This window comes from Macrobrachium nipponense, chromosome 22 (genome assembly GCF_015104395.2).
Source record: "Macrobrachium nipponense isolate FS-2020 chromosome 22, ASM1510439v2, whole genome shotgun sequence".
In the NCBI taxonomy this organism is placed as follows: domain Eukaryota; kingdom Metazoa; phylum Arthropoda; class Malacostraca; order Decapoda; family Palaemonidae; genus Macrobrachium; species Macrobrachium nipponense.
Window position 1 is genome coordinate 23,193,028 of NC_087213.1, and position 14,090 is coordinate 23,207,117.

Consider the following 14,090-nt stretch of genomic DNA (forward strand, 5'->3'; position numbering starts at 1 on the left):
TCCTTTTCATTTGACAATGTTAGTCATTGTCTATAGACCTTAATGTAATAATAACAGTAGCCCAGGCATTATTTTATTATCACTGTCTGAATATTGGATTTAACTAGACATTTTGAGAAGTCTGGCCTGAGAGATTCTGTGAATCCTTCAAGCTGTCACTTCCCAAGGAGCTTCACCTTAAAGCATCTCTACTGGACAAAACTCATTAAACCATTTTTCCTTGTGTTTGGTAGTTCTGTCCTTTGCCAGGAATACAGTTCAATCAAGGAGCTTGTCGTCTGTTCAAAACTTACCTCAGTTTACTGAAATTGATTTGATAACTAGATTTTCTGAAGGTGTACTTCTGGTCTTATTCATCTTCAATCCCCAGCTAATCCTGTGGTACACTGCTTCACCTCTGAGGCTCAGAGCACATCATCCTCACGCCCAGTTTGCTCTTTATGCAGTGTATGATTAAGGGTATATGGTTAAACAAACCCCCTTCCCCCTTCCTGTTAATGTGGCTTTTCTCCACTCTTTCCCACAATGTGAGAGGGAAATATATTTTATACCTTAAGCAGGAATAACAACTTTTAAGAGGCTTTTCAACCTTGACTAAAATGAGTAGGATGTGACTTGGGATTTCCACTTCTGCTAAAATAAGGTGATATGTGATTAATGTGTTTGTATGAAAAACTTATGTAATAAAAAGTTTTGTAACTTAGTTTATAAGCATAATTATGTATTAGGTTGATGTTGGAGCATTGTTGTGTAATAATATATTGTTCCTTTTCCTTTATTGTCATCCTGTTATCACTGTGCAGTCCATATCTTAATAATGAAAGCTTAACAAAAAAATGTAAAATATCTTCCCTTTTTAGAGACGGTGCATTGTTTTGAGTTTTCCCTGGATCTTTGTGGTTGCTATATAGAAAAGGCAGCATTCTATACAGAATTTATATGACTATGCTATTAAAAATAAAGCACTGAGCGAGTTGATTTGTAAAAGATATGGTATAGAAATGCATTTTAGTTATTAGCTCTGTTAAGATTGTCTTCGCATTTTCACCTTACATTTTAAATAGGTTTTTTGTACCTCACTTTGTATGTGTGTGTTGGTTTTCTTAAACTCTTGTAGGAATCAAAATTTTTAATAGAGTGAGGAAGTTTTAATATTTTTCCAATATAGTATACTGGATTGAGGCAGAGCACCTTTTCATGTGGTAGTGATGTAAATTATAGTTGTTGGTTAGGGTTGGTAGATATGGGGACATCTAGGTATGTTGTAAATTATTATAATTTAAAAAGGATAGTGCATTTAAACAAGGAATTTAGGTACAATGGTCTCATGAGGTATTTTATGGGAAGTTTGAAGTAATGATGTTAGGTTCAATTGCTTCTACAATTATACAGTAGGAAAGTTTTGTGATCCTACCAGAAAATTTGTCAACCCACAATCAGCTGGGTCAAAAAGCCAAGGTGCAGTAAAGTTTGAGATCACGGCTATATTTACTAGTAAGGCAAACTTCCTATACTGTGGCACACAAGTAAAAATGTGAAAATTGGCTCTTCACTTTGTCCACAATACTTATAAAATAGATTCGTTAAATATACTTAGTGGATATATTTATAATTAATAAAAGACTAAAAATACTCAACATTTTTACTATAGTATTTGTTTATCAATGCTCTAAAGAAAGATAATGAGCCAGACTTATATCTGATAAAAATGGATGTAGGTGCTGTCCAATTTTCTATAGTAAACCACTTTCGTCACAGTATGAATTGTGAGCCCATAATATAATGAAAACCGATGACAGTATTTTACAGTATAATAGAATTGATCTTTGTTGTCCTAACTTTCCACCTGGTTGCCAATGATAATAAATTTCGGTTTTGAGGGGTACATGGCAATCTCTGATTGCTCTTTTTTGTTTTGTAGATTGAGTCGGTGGATTTTAGCAAGATCCCTGGTCCTTCTGCCTTGTCAGCTGCCCCATAGGTGGGTTGTTGTGGACTGTTGGTTAGGTTAGTGGAGACTAAAACAACATTTTTGCACCAAACGTCTTCATACCTCACATTTTATTTTTGTTAAGTTTTTACAGATTTCTTTTACTGGTTGTGATCTTTTGGATTACACGGGTCACTTAAGTTTTACAATAGCTAGCACGCTGTTGTTTGCTAATGAACACAGTTAGTAGGTTATATTATTGGCTTTTCTTTTAAATTGATTTTACTTAGAATTTAGAGGTGTCATGAAGGTGGTGTTGACCTTTCTGACCCTTTTATTATTATGTTTTAGAGTATCTTAGCATGTTCATGGGCATTATTGGGCCAGTCCTAAGTCAGCAGCTTGAAGCTTTTAAGATTGGTTTTACTCTTATGATTATTAAGTATATATACTGAACAGATTATAGCATGAAGTTGGAAAACTGTTGTATTATAACAAATATCTGGTGTATTCTTTACCAAAGGATTATGATTTTCTGAAAAGTAATTAAGTTACCTTACTTGATAGTGACGTGGAGTAAAGCAGTTTGATTTTAGCTTTGTTAATGAGTGAGTTTGTCAAATACACATCAATCCAGTTCCTTCCTTAGTGTAGGTCAAGCCATTTAGTATTTAGTGGGTATGGAGAAATTGGATGCCAGGGAAATGGTAACAAAACAACACCGCATGTAACACTTCATTTGAAGAATATTTTGCTTGGCATCTCGCTTGTACAATTTTAACAGTGACTCACATATACAGCACAGGCCATGAGTTGATTGGTGAAATCCGTTTACTGATAGACCCCTTTTGTAAATGATATTTTTTAAAAATGAAAGAAAATAAATCCTTATGAAAGAAAATAAATCCTTCAAAGAAATGCATAAGCAATAATTGTAGTTTCTGAGATCATAGGGGTTATGAACAAAAGGTTTTATACTGCATACATGCATACATTCTATTGTTGTAGCCCACCACAAGCTTAAATAAACAAAATATGGAGATTGCTGCACCTAGAAAAATAAGCTGCATTTTTGTTCTGTCATTTCACCATTTTGGTTGGTACAGTATGTGGAATGTCTTTTTATATTAATTTTTTCTTGCCTCAGTTTACTGAGAAATTGTGATGACCACTTGCCTTAAATTGTAATGATTTCTCCTTTATCACTCAACAAATCTTTTTTGCTTGCTTAAAATAATTTACAAAAGATTCTTAATTGCTATTGATATGTGCTTTATTCATTGTAGTGGCATGTAAGCACCATCTTAATGCCTTTTTTGCTTTTTTTCTGCCTAACACATTCTAAGGTACTCTTTGTTAAAAAAAAAATTTATTTTCTAATTGAAATTTGTATCGTGGTGTTTGTTTAATTTCTAACTTGGCAAACAAGTAAAGGTAACTTATCTTAATTAACATTTTTATTGAAAATGTGTAAAAACTCTTGTATTCCTATTGTGCTTCATTTGTTTTACACAATTAATTTTTCATCTTTTACATCCAATTACTTGTAACGGCTTGTCTGATGTAGTAGTTTATTTGAAATTATGTGGATGTTAATACATTACCATTTAATATAGAAATTTTCTCTTGTATTCATTTAAATTTATTGATTAAAAACACATTATATAAATTTATGTTTATAGAGAATGTTTATTTTTTTTCTTTTGCATTGTGGCGGTAAGTAAACCTGTCCTGAAAAATAAGTTTGGAGTTCTAGATCAGTAATAACAATTATTAACAAGAGTAACGTAACCTAGCATTGTCTGTGTGCTTTAGCAATTAATGCATATACAGTATGTAGTTATGAAAAGGCCGTTAGTATGGGTCCTACTGTTAACAGATCCCATTTTCATTCTTGTTTGCACAGGTTACTGTTTATCATTTTTGTATAGTAGGTAATATAGTTTTTTATTATGCATGATTTTGCAGTAGCAGGAGTGTCAGGTGTTGAAATTGTGAAAGCAGGTTATTTAAACCTCAGATCTGTTGTCTGAATTGTTAATGAAAGATAAGAATGAATCAGATTGCAGAAAAAATTATTCTACTTTGGCTCCATTACTTGTCATCCACTTGGATTTTCTTATATAATATATCGTACTCCAGCTCATATGTGAACATAATTGGTGTTTTATTTCAACTTACTAAGTTTGCATGCCTGTATGCCTTCATGACAATAATTGTATGCATAGTGACAAAATTGAGCAGGAAATAGTTGCTCTTTCCAATATTATGTGGGAAAAGACAGTTTAGAAAAAATCAGTCTGGTGACAAGGTTATACTAGTAGTATATTGTATATTGTGAAACCATTGGGCTTTGGCTTTATGAGTAAGGACTACAAGGCTTATTGTTAAGCAAGAGGGTTGAAATTGTTGCTGTCTAAACATAGATCAATATTATAAACTATACATACTTCTTTTATAACCCCTTGTTGTTTGTATCAGTGATTGAAGTAAAAATAAAATCTCCAGTGAGACAGTGCCAACAACATAGAATAACAGAAAAGAGAAATTTGTCTACCATTTTATGAATTATTTTCAGAAATTTGGTAAAAATTTCCCCAATGCTTTATATTTTTTTTAAGTACCATTTAGCTCCTGCTATTACTAAATGAATGTTACTCTGTAACATTTGTTTTTAATGGGGATTTAATAGGTTTGTTTTATTTAGGCATACTAACACTCGTTAGAGATTTGACATGATATGATTATATAGTTTTACTCAACAACACAGTATGCAGGGATGTTTATTACAAATATGTTTACCTCAGGTTTTCTATGCCACGCATCTATCTTGTACATTCTGCCTGAATTCTTGTCTGAACTAAATTCTTTGTCTTATCTGTGTGACTTTCTGGTCCTTTCCATTGGCCTTGATCTTGCTACAAGTACATTATGTACTTCTGTGAATGCTCTGCTCCCCTTTTTATTACTGGTCCAAACAGCATAGGTACTGTAGTTTAGCTTGTTCACCACATTTTTATATGATCTTTCCACTACTCTTTAGCCTTAATCTTGAGTGCTTTGGAGCCACACCTCTTTGAAACTTTAATATTCTTTTGGTAGTGTTTATTTCTTTTTCATATGCATACTGAACTGTAGTCCAGGACATAATGGATACATCAGATTTTTGTTTTAAATGAATGAGATGCTATTCTTTAACAGTGGTCTCAGAATTTGGCCCTATGTTATGTTACAAAATTTTCCAAGTATAATGTGACTCATGCATCGTTAGTATAGGTTAGAGGACACCCCAGAACCATTTGAACAATTGTGTGAAAATCTATCTTATTCTTTTTTCCCTTTTTATTTAGCATTATTTCAGTGTTGTTAAATTCAGTAATCAACACAAAAACGAATTACAAAAATGAAAAAAAGGACCAGATGCACTGCAAATGAGAGTTCTTGGCAGAAGTGCAATTTGTTAGTAATCAATAGATGAACTGAGAACATAAACATTAAAATAAAGTGACTTTCACTATGGTACTAAAAACAGATTTACACTCTCTCTCTCTCTCTCTCTCTCTCTCTCTCTCTCTCTCTCTCTCTCTCTCTCTCTCTCTCTCTCTCTCTCTCTCAATAAAAATTTTATTAATAATGTAAGTGTCTTTCTGTAAATATAGTGCACTGTAAATTTAGTTGAATGTTTTAACCATGACATAAGATTGGCTAAGCTCAAGTAGCTCAGGCCATTAGGACAGTGTAAGGATTGTGTAAATTTTCCTGTGCCATATCAAAGAAATAACAAAACTTATAAGCCCTACATGCACACATTCCCCACACAGAAATTCGGATGAAATACATGTTAGATTTTTAGAGATACATATTAATATGCAAGAACAAAATTGTTGATATTTGCTCTGTATAAAATCAGTGGCCAGATGTGCGCGCACACTTGCATGTAGTGCATGGTTGTTATTGTTATTATATTATGCCTGCATCTATTGTTGCAAGACCCTCCCCCCAAAAATTGTCAGTTGGTACATACATAAACCAAATAGAATTATAACAATGTTAAAAAAAAGAAGTGACTGAACCTACAAAGCTCTGAACATATAAGCATATTTCCTTCCAACAGTTGTAATATTTAAAAGTTTCTGTACATATCTTGTACTCTACCCACTTCTAATGGATTAGTTTCATTTCCCAACACTCCACATTCAATAAAAATGTAAAAGAAATACACAATCTCAATATTGTGCTTATGCAAAACATATGTCTGGCAACAGCAAATGTGGTGGTGGTAGGTAGAGTAATGGTGTTCAAATATAATTTTACAATTTTATACCCAGCTTTGCTGTCACACACAATTTGAAAATTTTAAGTCTAAATTTCATTTTCAGTAATATTGAAACATTTCGATACATAAACTTTCCACCTAACATTAAAGTGGACGGGATTTAATTTGTCAAGAGTTGATCAGGAGTCATGGTATTACAAGAACATCAAACTGGTTTTACGTTGTCAAATTTGCATTTGTTTTGGTAGATGCATTGTTTATAATTATGAATACATTACCTTTTATATTTACAGTAGCATTGATATTAAGAATTATACTTAACCGCATATACTCAGATACAAGTTTAGAAATTTATTCCCTTTACAAGGCCTGCAAATTGAATAATTATTCTTCTCGTAAGTGAGCAATATACAGTACATTATTAAACAAAAATAGACAGTATGTATAGTAGCTTTGAATACTGATTCATTCACGGAAAGATGAATGTAGCACAGCCACACATTAATGATTGTGTTCCCGTATGAAGTGCAGGCTCTTTATGAGGAATGTAAATGCACTAGGTATTCAAGCAAGTGGGAGAAGAGTACAGAGAGGGCCATGATGGGTTAGTTACCCTGGAATTAAAGCCACAGTTACCAGGTTAGACAGGCAATTAACAGTAGTGCTCATTCCAGGATCTGTTGTGTCTAGCTCATTTAGTGGATTGTTCTGTCAAGAATATTTTTCACAACACAAAAATATCATGTTAGTAATGAAATCTGATAAGTTGGGATGGCAGTTTATTTGATAATGCTAATAATAATAGTAATCAATCTTAATACTCTAACAATCTCTTGACATATTGGTTTGGGAACTATCTTCATATAGTACTACTAATGTGAATAGAAAGTCACATTATTAAAATAATTATCATATTTAGAATAGTTATCATTTTTTTTAAAGTATTGACTGTAAGGAAATTTTAATTTACAGAATTTTGATAGCAACTATGTTTGCTGTTCTACTTGTCCCCATAATTACTGAACTGATGTAGCTAGTAAAGGCATTTTTACAAGTTGAAGAATTAACTGTTTCTGGGTAAATTGCCTTGTTTTGATTTTCATGTGATTGGTCACTTATTCGAAATAAAGATTAGCTTGTGCTAGTACTTTCTCCACAAGGAAGGGTTGTTATTACATAAATTGGTTCAAAGTTTAATGTTTTAGCAATTTCAATTCATTAAGACATCCAGTTTTTCAATTGTTCATAATATCATTATTGGGGTGGAAATAATACTTGATTGCCTTATGCTTGCTCGAGAATAGAAATTGTGGATTAGGATATGATGAGAAGTTCAGTGAAGGTAAGCCTGTTGGCTGTTGCTAATATGCCTTGTATCCTTTCCATCCCAAAAACACCTTTCTGTCATCTACATATGGTTCAAAACTAGTATGATGGTTAGTTGCATTGACTGACTAAATTTTAGTCATATAAATTCAGGGTGTTCAGAATTTTTTTCTTCTTTTTGAGATCATGAGGCGTATTTCAGTTTTTGGTAATAGGTCTTTGTAACATTGAGGCTTGAATTCTTTTTGGGGGGAGGGGGTACTTTTATTCTTGAGTTCTCAAAAAATGTAATGCTTCATCTCCACATAACCTGACTTGTCTAGTAGCTTTTGTGCACATGAAAGTTACTAAAATAGTGTTTAAATACAAACTGTCAAGATAGTTTGTCTCATCCAGCTGCACTGGAAACTATTTTTACAAAAACAAAAGTAACATACTTTATGAACAACATGATTATGAAAAAGTTTTTTTTATTTTTCTCCAAACTTTATCAAGACCAATGGTTCAAAGTAATTGTGGTTTGACTTCTTGAAATATTGTTTCCACGTACTTGGAGATACGTATATTGTTTATAATATGAATTTATGTAGAAAAAGTAGCAAGTATGGATGTAATATTAATGCGTACAGTACCACTGAACTGTCTTTTAAATAAAAGCATACTTGAATCCGTCCCATATTTTAACAATATTCTAAGTATGATGCAATTGCTTTGGTTTTCTAAATGGAAGTGTTTTCAGAAATGTTTAGTACACAATATTCAATAAAGATGAGTGGTAAGTATTTGAATTACAGTATACAGTGGTGTTAGTTCCCAGTTAAGATCGATAAGCCTATTTAATTTACATTTTTGATGATTAATGGAAATATGTCCTAGTTTAAAATTTATTTGATACTTGGTTACCAAGTTTAAAATTGTTTTAACACGTACTTGGTTGCTGATTCTGGGCAGTTTTCAATACTGTAATAACAAATTGTCTTGTTTATCATTGATTTAATATTTTGTTACTGAGTCAAACTTTCACATCATCCCATCAAATTTGGCTTAAACTTTCACAGCATCCCACTTTATCGAATTATGTGCCTTGTGTCACTTAAAATATCTCAACTTTGTTGTCTTTCAAACTGAACAGAAACAGTAGTAGTAACAACCTTTGAAACAGCCTTCTGTTTGTCTTAACAGCAATAAACAATAGCTTGAACATTTGTTAAAAGTTATAATTCCTTAAACCTTGAAGAGATTTCTAAAATAAAAGTTTAAAGGAAAATTACTATAAACTTGTTGCCATAACATGCAAAGGAGTGTATTAAATAATGTTTATGAGATTCTCAATTACTGCCCTACCTACAAGAATAAAAAAAATAAAATTAAATACGACAACTTGATTTGTCCAGCATTTTAGGATTGGGCTAAGTACTGGCGTCAGGACTAAAGAATAATATTAATACGACAACTTGATTTTCAGCATTTTAGTGGTGGTGGGGCTAAGTACTGGCGTCAGGACTAAAGAAGAATACTTACTCTTATTTTAAAATATTAAGCACATTAATAAAAACATGGAATAAATAATTTTTTGCTTGATAATATAAACATCCAACTTAATCAGCAGAAAGTTTCTACATGATTTATTTCACACTTTTTAGGATGTGATGAATGATTCTGTATATATGACAAGTTGGGAAGTTTTTTTTTTTACTAAACATGAAAAACAGGGCTCTTTTGTTAGACTTGGTGGACTGTAAGATGTAAGACTAGGCCATTAAAAGATATGGGTACAGTAATTACATTAATTCATTTGTGGCAGTTATTGGAAAGTAAACATGATCGCAGCAAAGAAATGTGATATGATCAGGTATGTGTAAGTGGGTATTATACCAGTACCCATACGCCTGCAAGCTGCAACCCATAGTTATAGTGTAGTAAAATTCTACTAAATTGTTAAATTGTAAGAATTAACTATGGTATAAACAAAATGGATGAGGTAAAAAATATATATTTTTATTTTTTTAAGCAGCAGCAACAACCAAGGTGGTTTTGATCTTGTTGCTTTTAAACTAACAAATTACATGCATGTTGCCATTTCAGTGCACATTACAATGCCCAATATTTCATCTGTTTTCATTTAGGTATTACAAAATGTTCTATTACTAATAGGGATGATTAGAAAATATATCCCAATAATGATCTACTTTAATGTGAAAACATCTTTTGTATGTGTTAGCAGGATGTGATGGTTGTTGGAGAGCCTTCATTGATGGGTGGCGAGTTTGGCGATGAAGATGAACGTCTCATAACGCGCCTAGAGAACACTCAGTACGACACAACTTCCGTAGAGGATACTGGAAATGGTGGTGCACCGCAAGGAGCTGGACCTGGCGGTCCTGGACCTGGACCTGCAGGTCCGACACCATTCAACAACTCTCCTATGACATCTGGACCAGGTGGACCCTGGCCTGACCCAGCACGACAGCCCCAGGAAGCAGACAAAAAATCTCCTGCAATAAGTCAGTAACACAAAAAGAACATAACAATGAAGTATTAAATACAGCTATTTTTTGTAGCTGGCCTTTTAATTGAATAGCATGTTGTTGATGTACAAGCAAACAAAATATGAAAAAGAAACTGAGGACAGTTTAGTATTTCTTTTAAAGAAAATTGTACTTGCTTACGGACAGTGTATTTAAATTTTGTCATATTATGTTCTTTTCATGTGAAGAATGCATTAATTTTGTATGGCATTACAATCTATGCAGGCCATGTTTTACAAATTCTGTCTTTCTTTTATCCAAAGCTTTAAAATTTGAAATAAAACTCAATGCGTAACTTGAAGAGCAGCCCTTCATATACTTCCCTACATATGAAGCTTTAGTTGGGGTACGACTTATGTGACACAATCTTACCATGAAGGAAGTAAAGGATATAATTTTATAAGATACAAAGAATAGGATTAAATCATACTCCTCATTCTTTAATTGCCTTTGTTAGCATTGTTATCTACTACAGACAGCAGTTTATAACTTTTGTATCTTGAAGAAAATAGGGACCAAGTTATGGTCAAAGTTTCAAAGTTAGGTAATCTGGCATTTTCATTTCTGTCTCATATACTTGTCAAGGTTATAAGGCAGATGCATTTTTATTGTTTACGAAATGTTATATAGTACCTTGCCAATACAGTTGTCTTGAGATATGGTAGTTGTTCCTTTATACTATGTGATGATTATGTAAAGTATTTATATATTCAAGCATGGAAGGGAAATTTATGTAGCAAATTTGGGAGAATGTTTCAAAACAAGAATTATGTTGTATGTGTATATCAGTGGTAATCTAAGTTATAAATTTAAACTGTGGTTCTTGGCCTGCACTAGCAATATTCTTTGGGAATGATGTAAAGGCATGAATTCAGGTGTATAATTATATATATAATATATTATAATACTATATATATATATATAATATAATATATATATATATATATATATATAGATATATATACTATATATATATATAGATATATATATACTATATATATATATATATATATATATATATATATATATATATATATTATATATATGTACACACACTAATATACATTTCTTTAATTTTTAACTTATTTTTATTTTGAACAACTCAGTGCTCAATTTTATGATGATCATGAAAAGAGTAAAATTTATACTGGAAACTTATGAATATATAGCCAAAAATGTTCATGTTACATAAATGGAAAAATGAAGTTTTTTTAATTTTTTATGCATTAAAGTACTTCGTTGCTACTTTTGCTCATAGTAAATCAGAGTAATTTTACCTTTTTATAGTTACTTCCCTATAAGAAATTAATGTTATTCTTGATTGATATGGTAGGGTGAATTATTTTCATACAGTATCATCCATGATATATATTTGTATATCTGTACAGTTAATAAACATTTGGCTGTCAATTTTTTATTAGGACACACTGAAGTTTCATAAATTTGAGAATTATTTTATTTTCATGACATTTCCATAATAAATATCAAGAAAAAATCTCATTATGTTGCTGTTTCATATACAGTGCTTTGTATATATATATATTTACTGTATAGATATTTCTTAGCTTTATTTACTTGGCCACAGGTTATGGTCATTTTCACCTGCATATTACCCCGTAGGTGTTTTGTGTAACATTCCATCATTTAAGCCTAACTTTTTCTCATCTGAAAATTTAATCTTGATCAGAGTAAATGTCTGACTTCTTTAATATGGTTTTTATTTTTTTTATTCATTTTTATGGAATGTATCCCATCCAACTATCAGTTTCAAGAATCTCGCAGTCCATATCATAATTTGGGGGTTGCCAAGACTGTGCGAGCCACTTAGTATGGCTCATATTGGAGCCACAACATATTTTGACTTGTGCACAGACAGTTTTGTAGTGGAAATATTTTTCCCTTCCCCTATGAACTACATTTTCCCTTGTCCCATCAACCACATTTTACCCATCCTGTATTTAACTCATGTAAAGTGTACAAATCTTTGTTTGGATGTGTCGGTTGCTGAGATTTTCCATATGGAAGCTACATTTCATGTCTTTTAGAGCGAGTGATGATAAATATTTTTAATCTAAAAAGTGTTTTCAATAACCCTAATGAGTATGTGCTCTAAAAGCCTAATGAGTTATGTTGGCAGAGGACTGGTTACCACGGTAAATAAGATATAACATTGTGAAAAAATTACAAGATTATTATTGAGGATATAGAACTCCATTCATCATAGCTCAATAACCCTTAGAACTAAGTTTAATACCAATGCCTGATGCATATAAATCAAACCTTTCTGATTAAACATTTTGTGTTTCTTATTGAATGAAATACCTGGTGTTGTCATGTTTAGGATATTTTTATGTAAATTCTTGCCCTCAGCACTGGCTCTAATCTTAAGAGACTGACAACCTTCAGGGCACTGAGTGTAATTAAAAAATGAGACAAACAAGCAATTGGTAATGACTAAATTTATTGATAAACTGTCAGAATAGTTGTAAGAGTTCACTCTTGAAAAAACTTGGATACATTTTGGCCGCCTATTTGGAACAGATACATGATTCCTGGCCCTTTGCCCTTGATTGGGAAAACTAGAAAACAAATACTTTGATCCGTCAACTAATCTGATTCCAAGAGTTGCTCAAAACTAAACTAGATGGCCTTTCTTAATCTTTATGCCACATTATTTCCTGTTGAGTTTGAATGTCGAATGGGTTATTTGTTGAGGAACTGATTGCATACTGAAAGTGTAGGGGGAATGTAGTATAGAAATTAGGCCAAAGGCCAAGCACTGGGACCTATAAGGTCATTTAGCACTGACAGGGAAACTTGAGAGCAGAAGTGCAATACTTTGAAAGTTGTAACAGGAGGAAAACCTCGCAGATGCACTATGAAACAAGTGTTAGTAGAGGGTAAGTAGCTAGATGGATGAGAGGATATAGATGGAGGTGAAGTAAAGTGAATGAAAATGTGCCATCTGGGGGTTGCACTGACAGCACTAAGCCCCTTCAAGGAAGGGGTAAGGGAGATCAAGCACGTTGATGGACTAATGGTCTTAAGGTTTTTAACTTAAGAATTTCTCCACAGATGGTCACCAGTTGTAACATAACTCGGTTCCTTTCTCATGTTTTTGGTTTTTAACATTGGATTTACTCCGTGGATGGTCACCAGTTGTGACATAACAGTTCCTTCTTAAATTTTTGAGACTGAAAAAACAAAAATGAAAATTCAGAAATCTTACTCTAATCCATTTAACTTTGTTCTAAGACTTAGAATAAATGGTAAATTTGTTATATTTAAAGCATTTAAAAATAATGCCACTGAGTTTTGAAAATTATTTATTCACAAAGGACCATTAAAATGGCAATTGGTAGATTGAGAATTACCCATATTAAAATAAGCAACATTTTATGTTCTAGTTGACGATTACAGTAACAGAATAAAGACAACAGTAGTATTGAAGAAACATATCCACAGTTATGTAAATGTACATAACATATGTTTTTTAATTGAAAAATATATGTACATTTACATAACTGTATTTGTTTCTCCATTTGAAGACTCGTGCTACTATGAGGATTTTTTAATAGTATTATAAGGGGGGGAGGGGGTGGGCAAACTGATCCAGTTGCTGAATAACCACTGGTTCCGTGCAAGGTAAAAACACCATACAAACAAACACACAAACTGATACAGCAATATCTTTAGATTCCTTCCAAAAAGACAGGAAAATACTGAAAAACATCCACCTAGTAAAAAAATTAAAAGATGCATACCAGAAGTAAAATTCTCAGCAGAAAACTTATCCCACAAATTTTATACATTACAACAAAAGGAATATCAGACCATATACTGTACTATTGTATAACTCTGAACACTAAAGTTAAAAATGTGCTGAAGTTTCTTCAGCACAATCGTGTTTTCTGTACAACGTCTGATGCTATATGAGCTACGGGCTAAGAAACTTTCAGCCTCGTTGCAGTGGTGGCCTGTCCTATGGCAGTGCCAAACACACTTTATTAACCTAAAATGAAATAAAATT

The 14,090-nt window shown here is 32.3% G+C and overlaps 1 protein-coding gene across 9 annotated transcripts in view; it reads left to right on the forward strand.

Moving 5' to 3' along the window:
* The window catches only part of LOC135198543 (LIM domain-binding protein 2-like), a 90,703-nt gene extending 79,749 nt beyond the window's left edge, over positions 1 to 10,954 (forward strand). For 3 of the 9 annotated variants that reach the window (XM_064226218.1, XM_064226220.1, XM_064226226.1), the window contains one exon: positions 9,754 to 10,954. In XM_064226218.1, coding sequence (XP_064082288.1) covers positions 9,754 to 10,044 — 291 coding nt within the window. In that variant the 3' untranslated portion in view covers positions 10,045 to 10,954. Of the gene's footprint in view, positions 1 to 1,921; positions 2,008 to 9,753 lie in introns of all 9 variants that reach the window. The other 6 variants (XM_064226219.1, XM_064226221.1, XM_064226225.1 and 3 more) reach the window with 5 other exon arrangements.
* Positions 10,955 to 14,090: the final 3,136 nt, after the last annotated feature.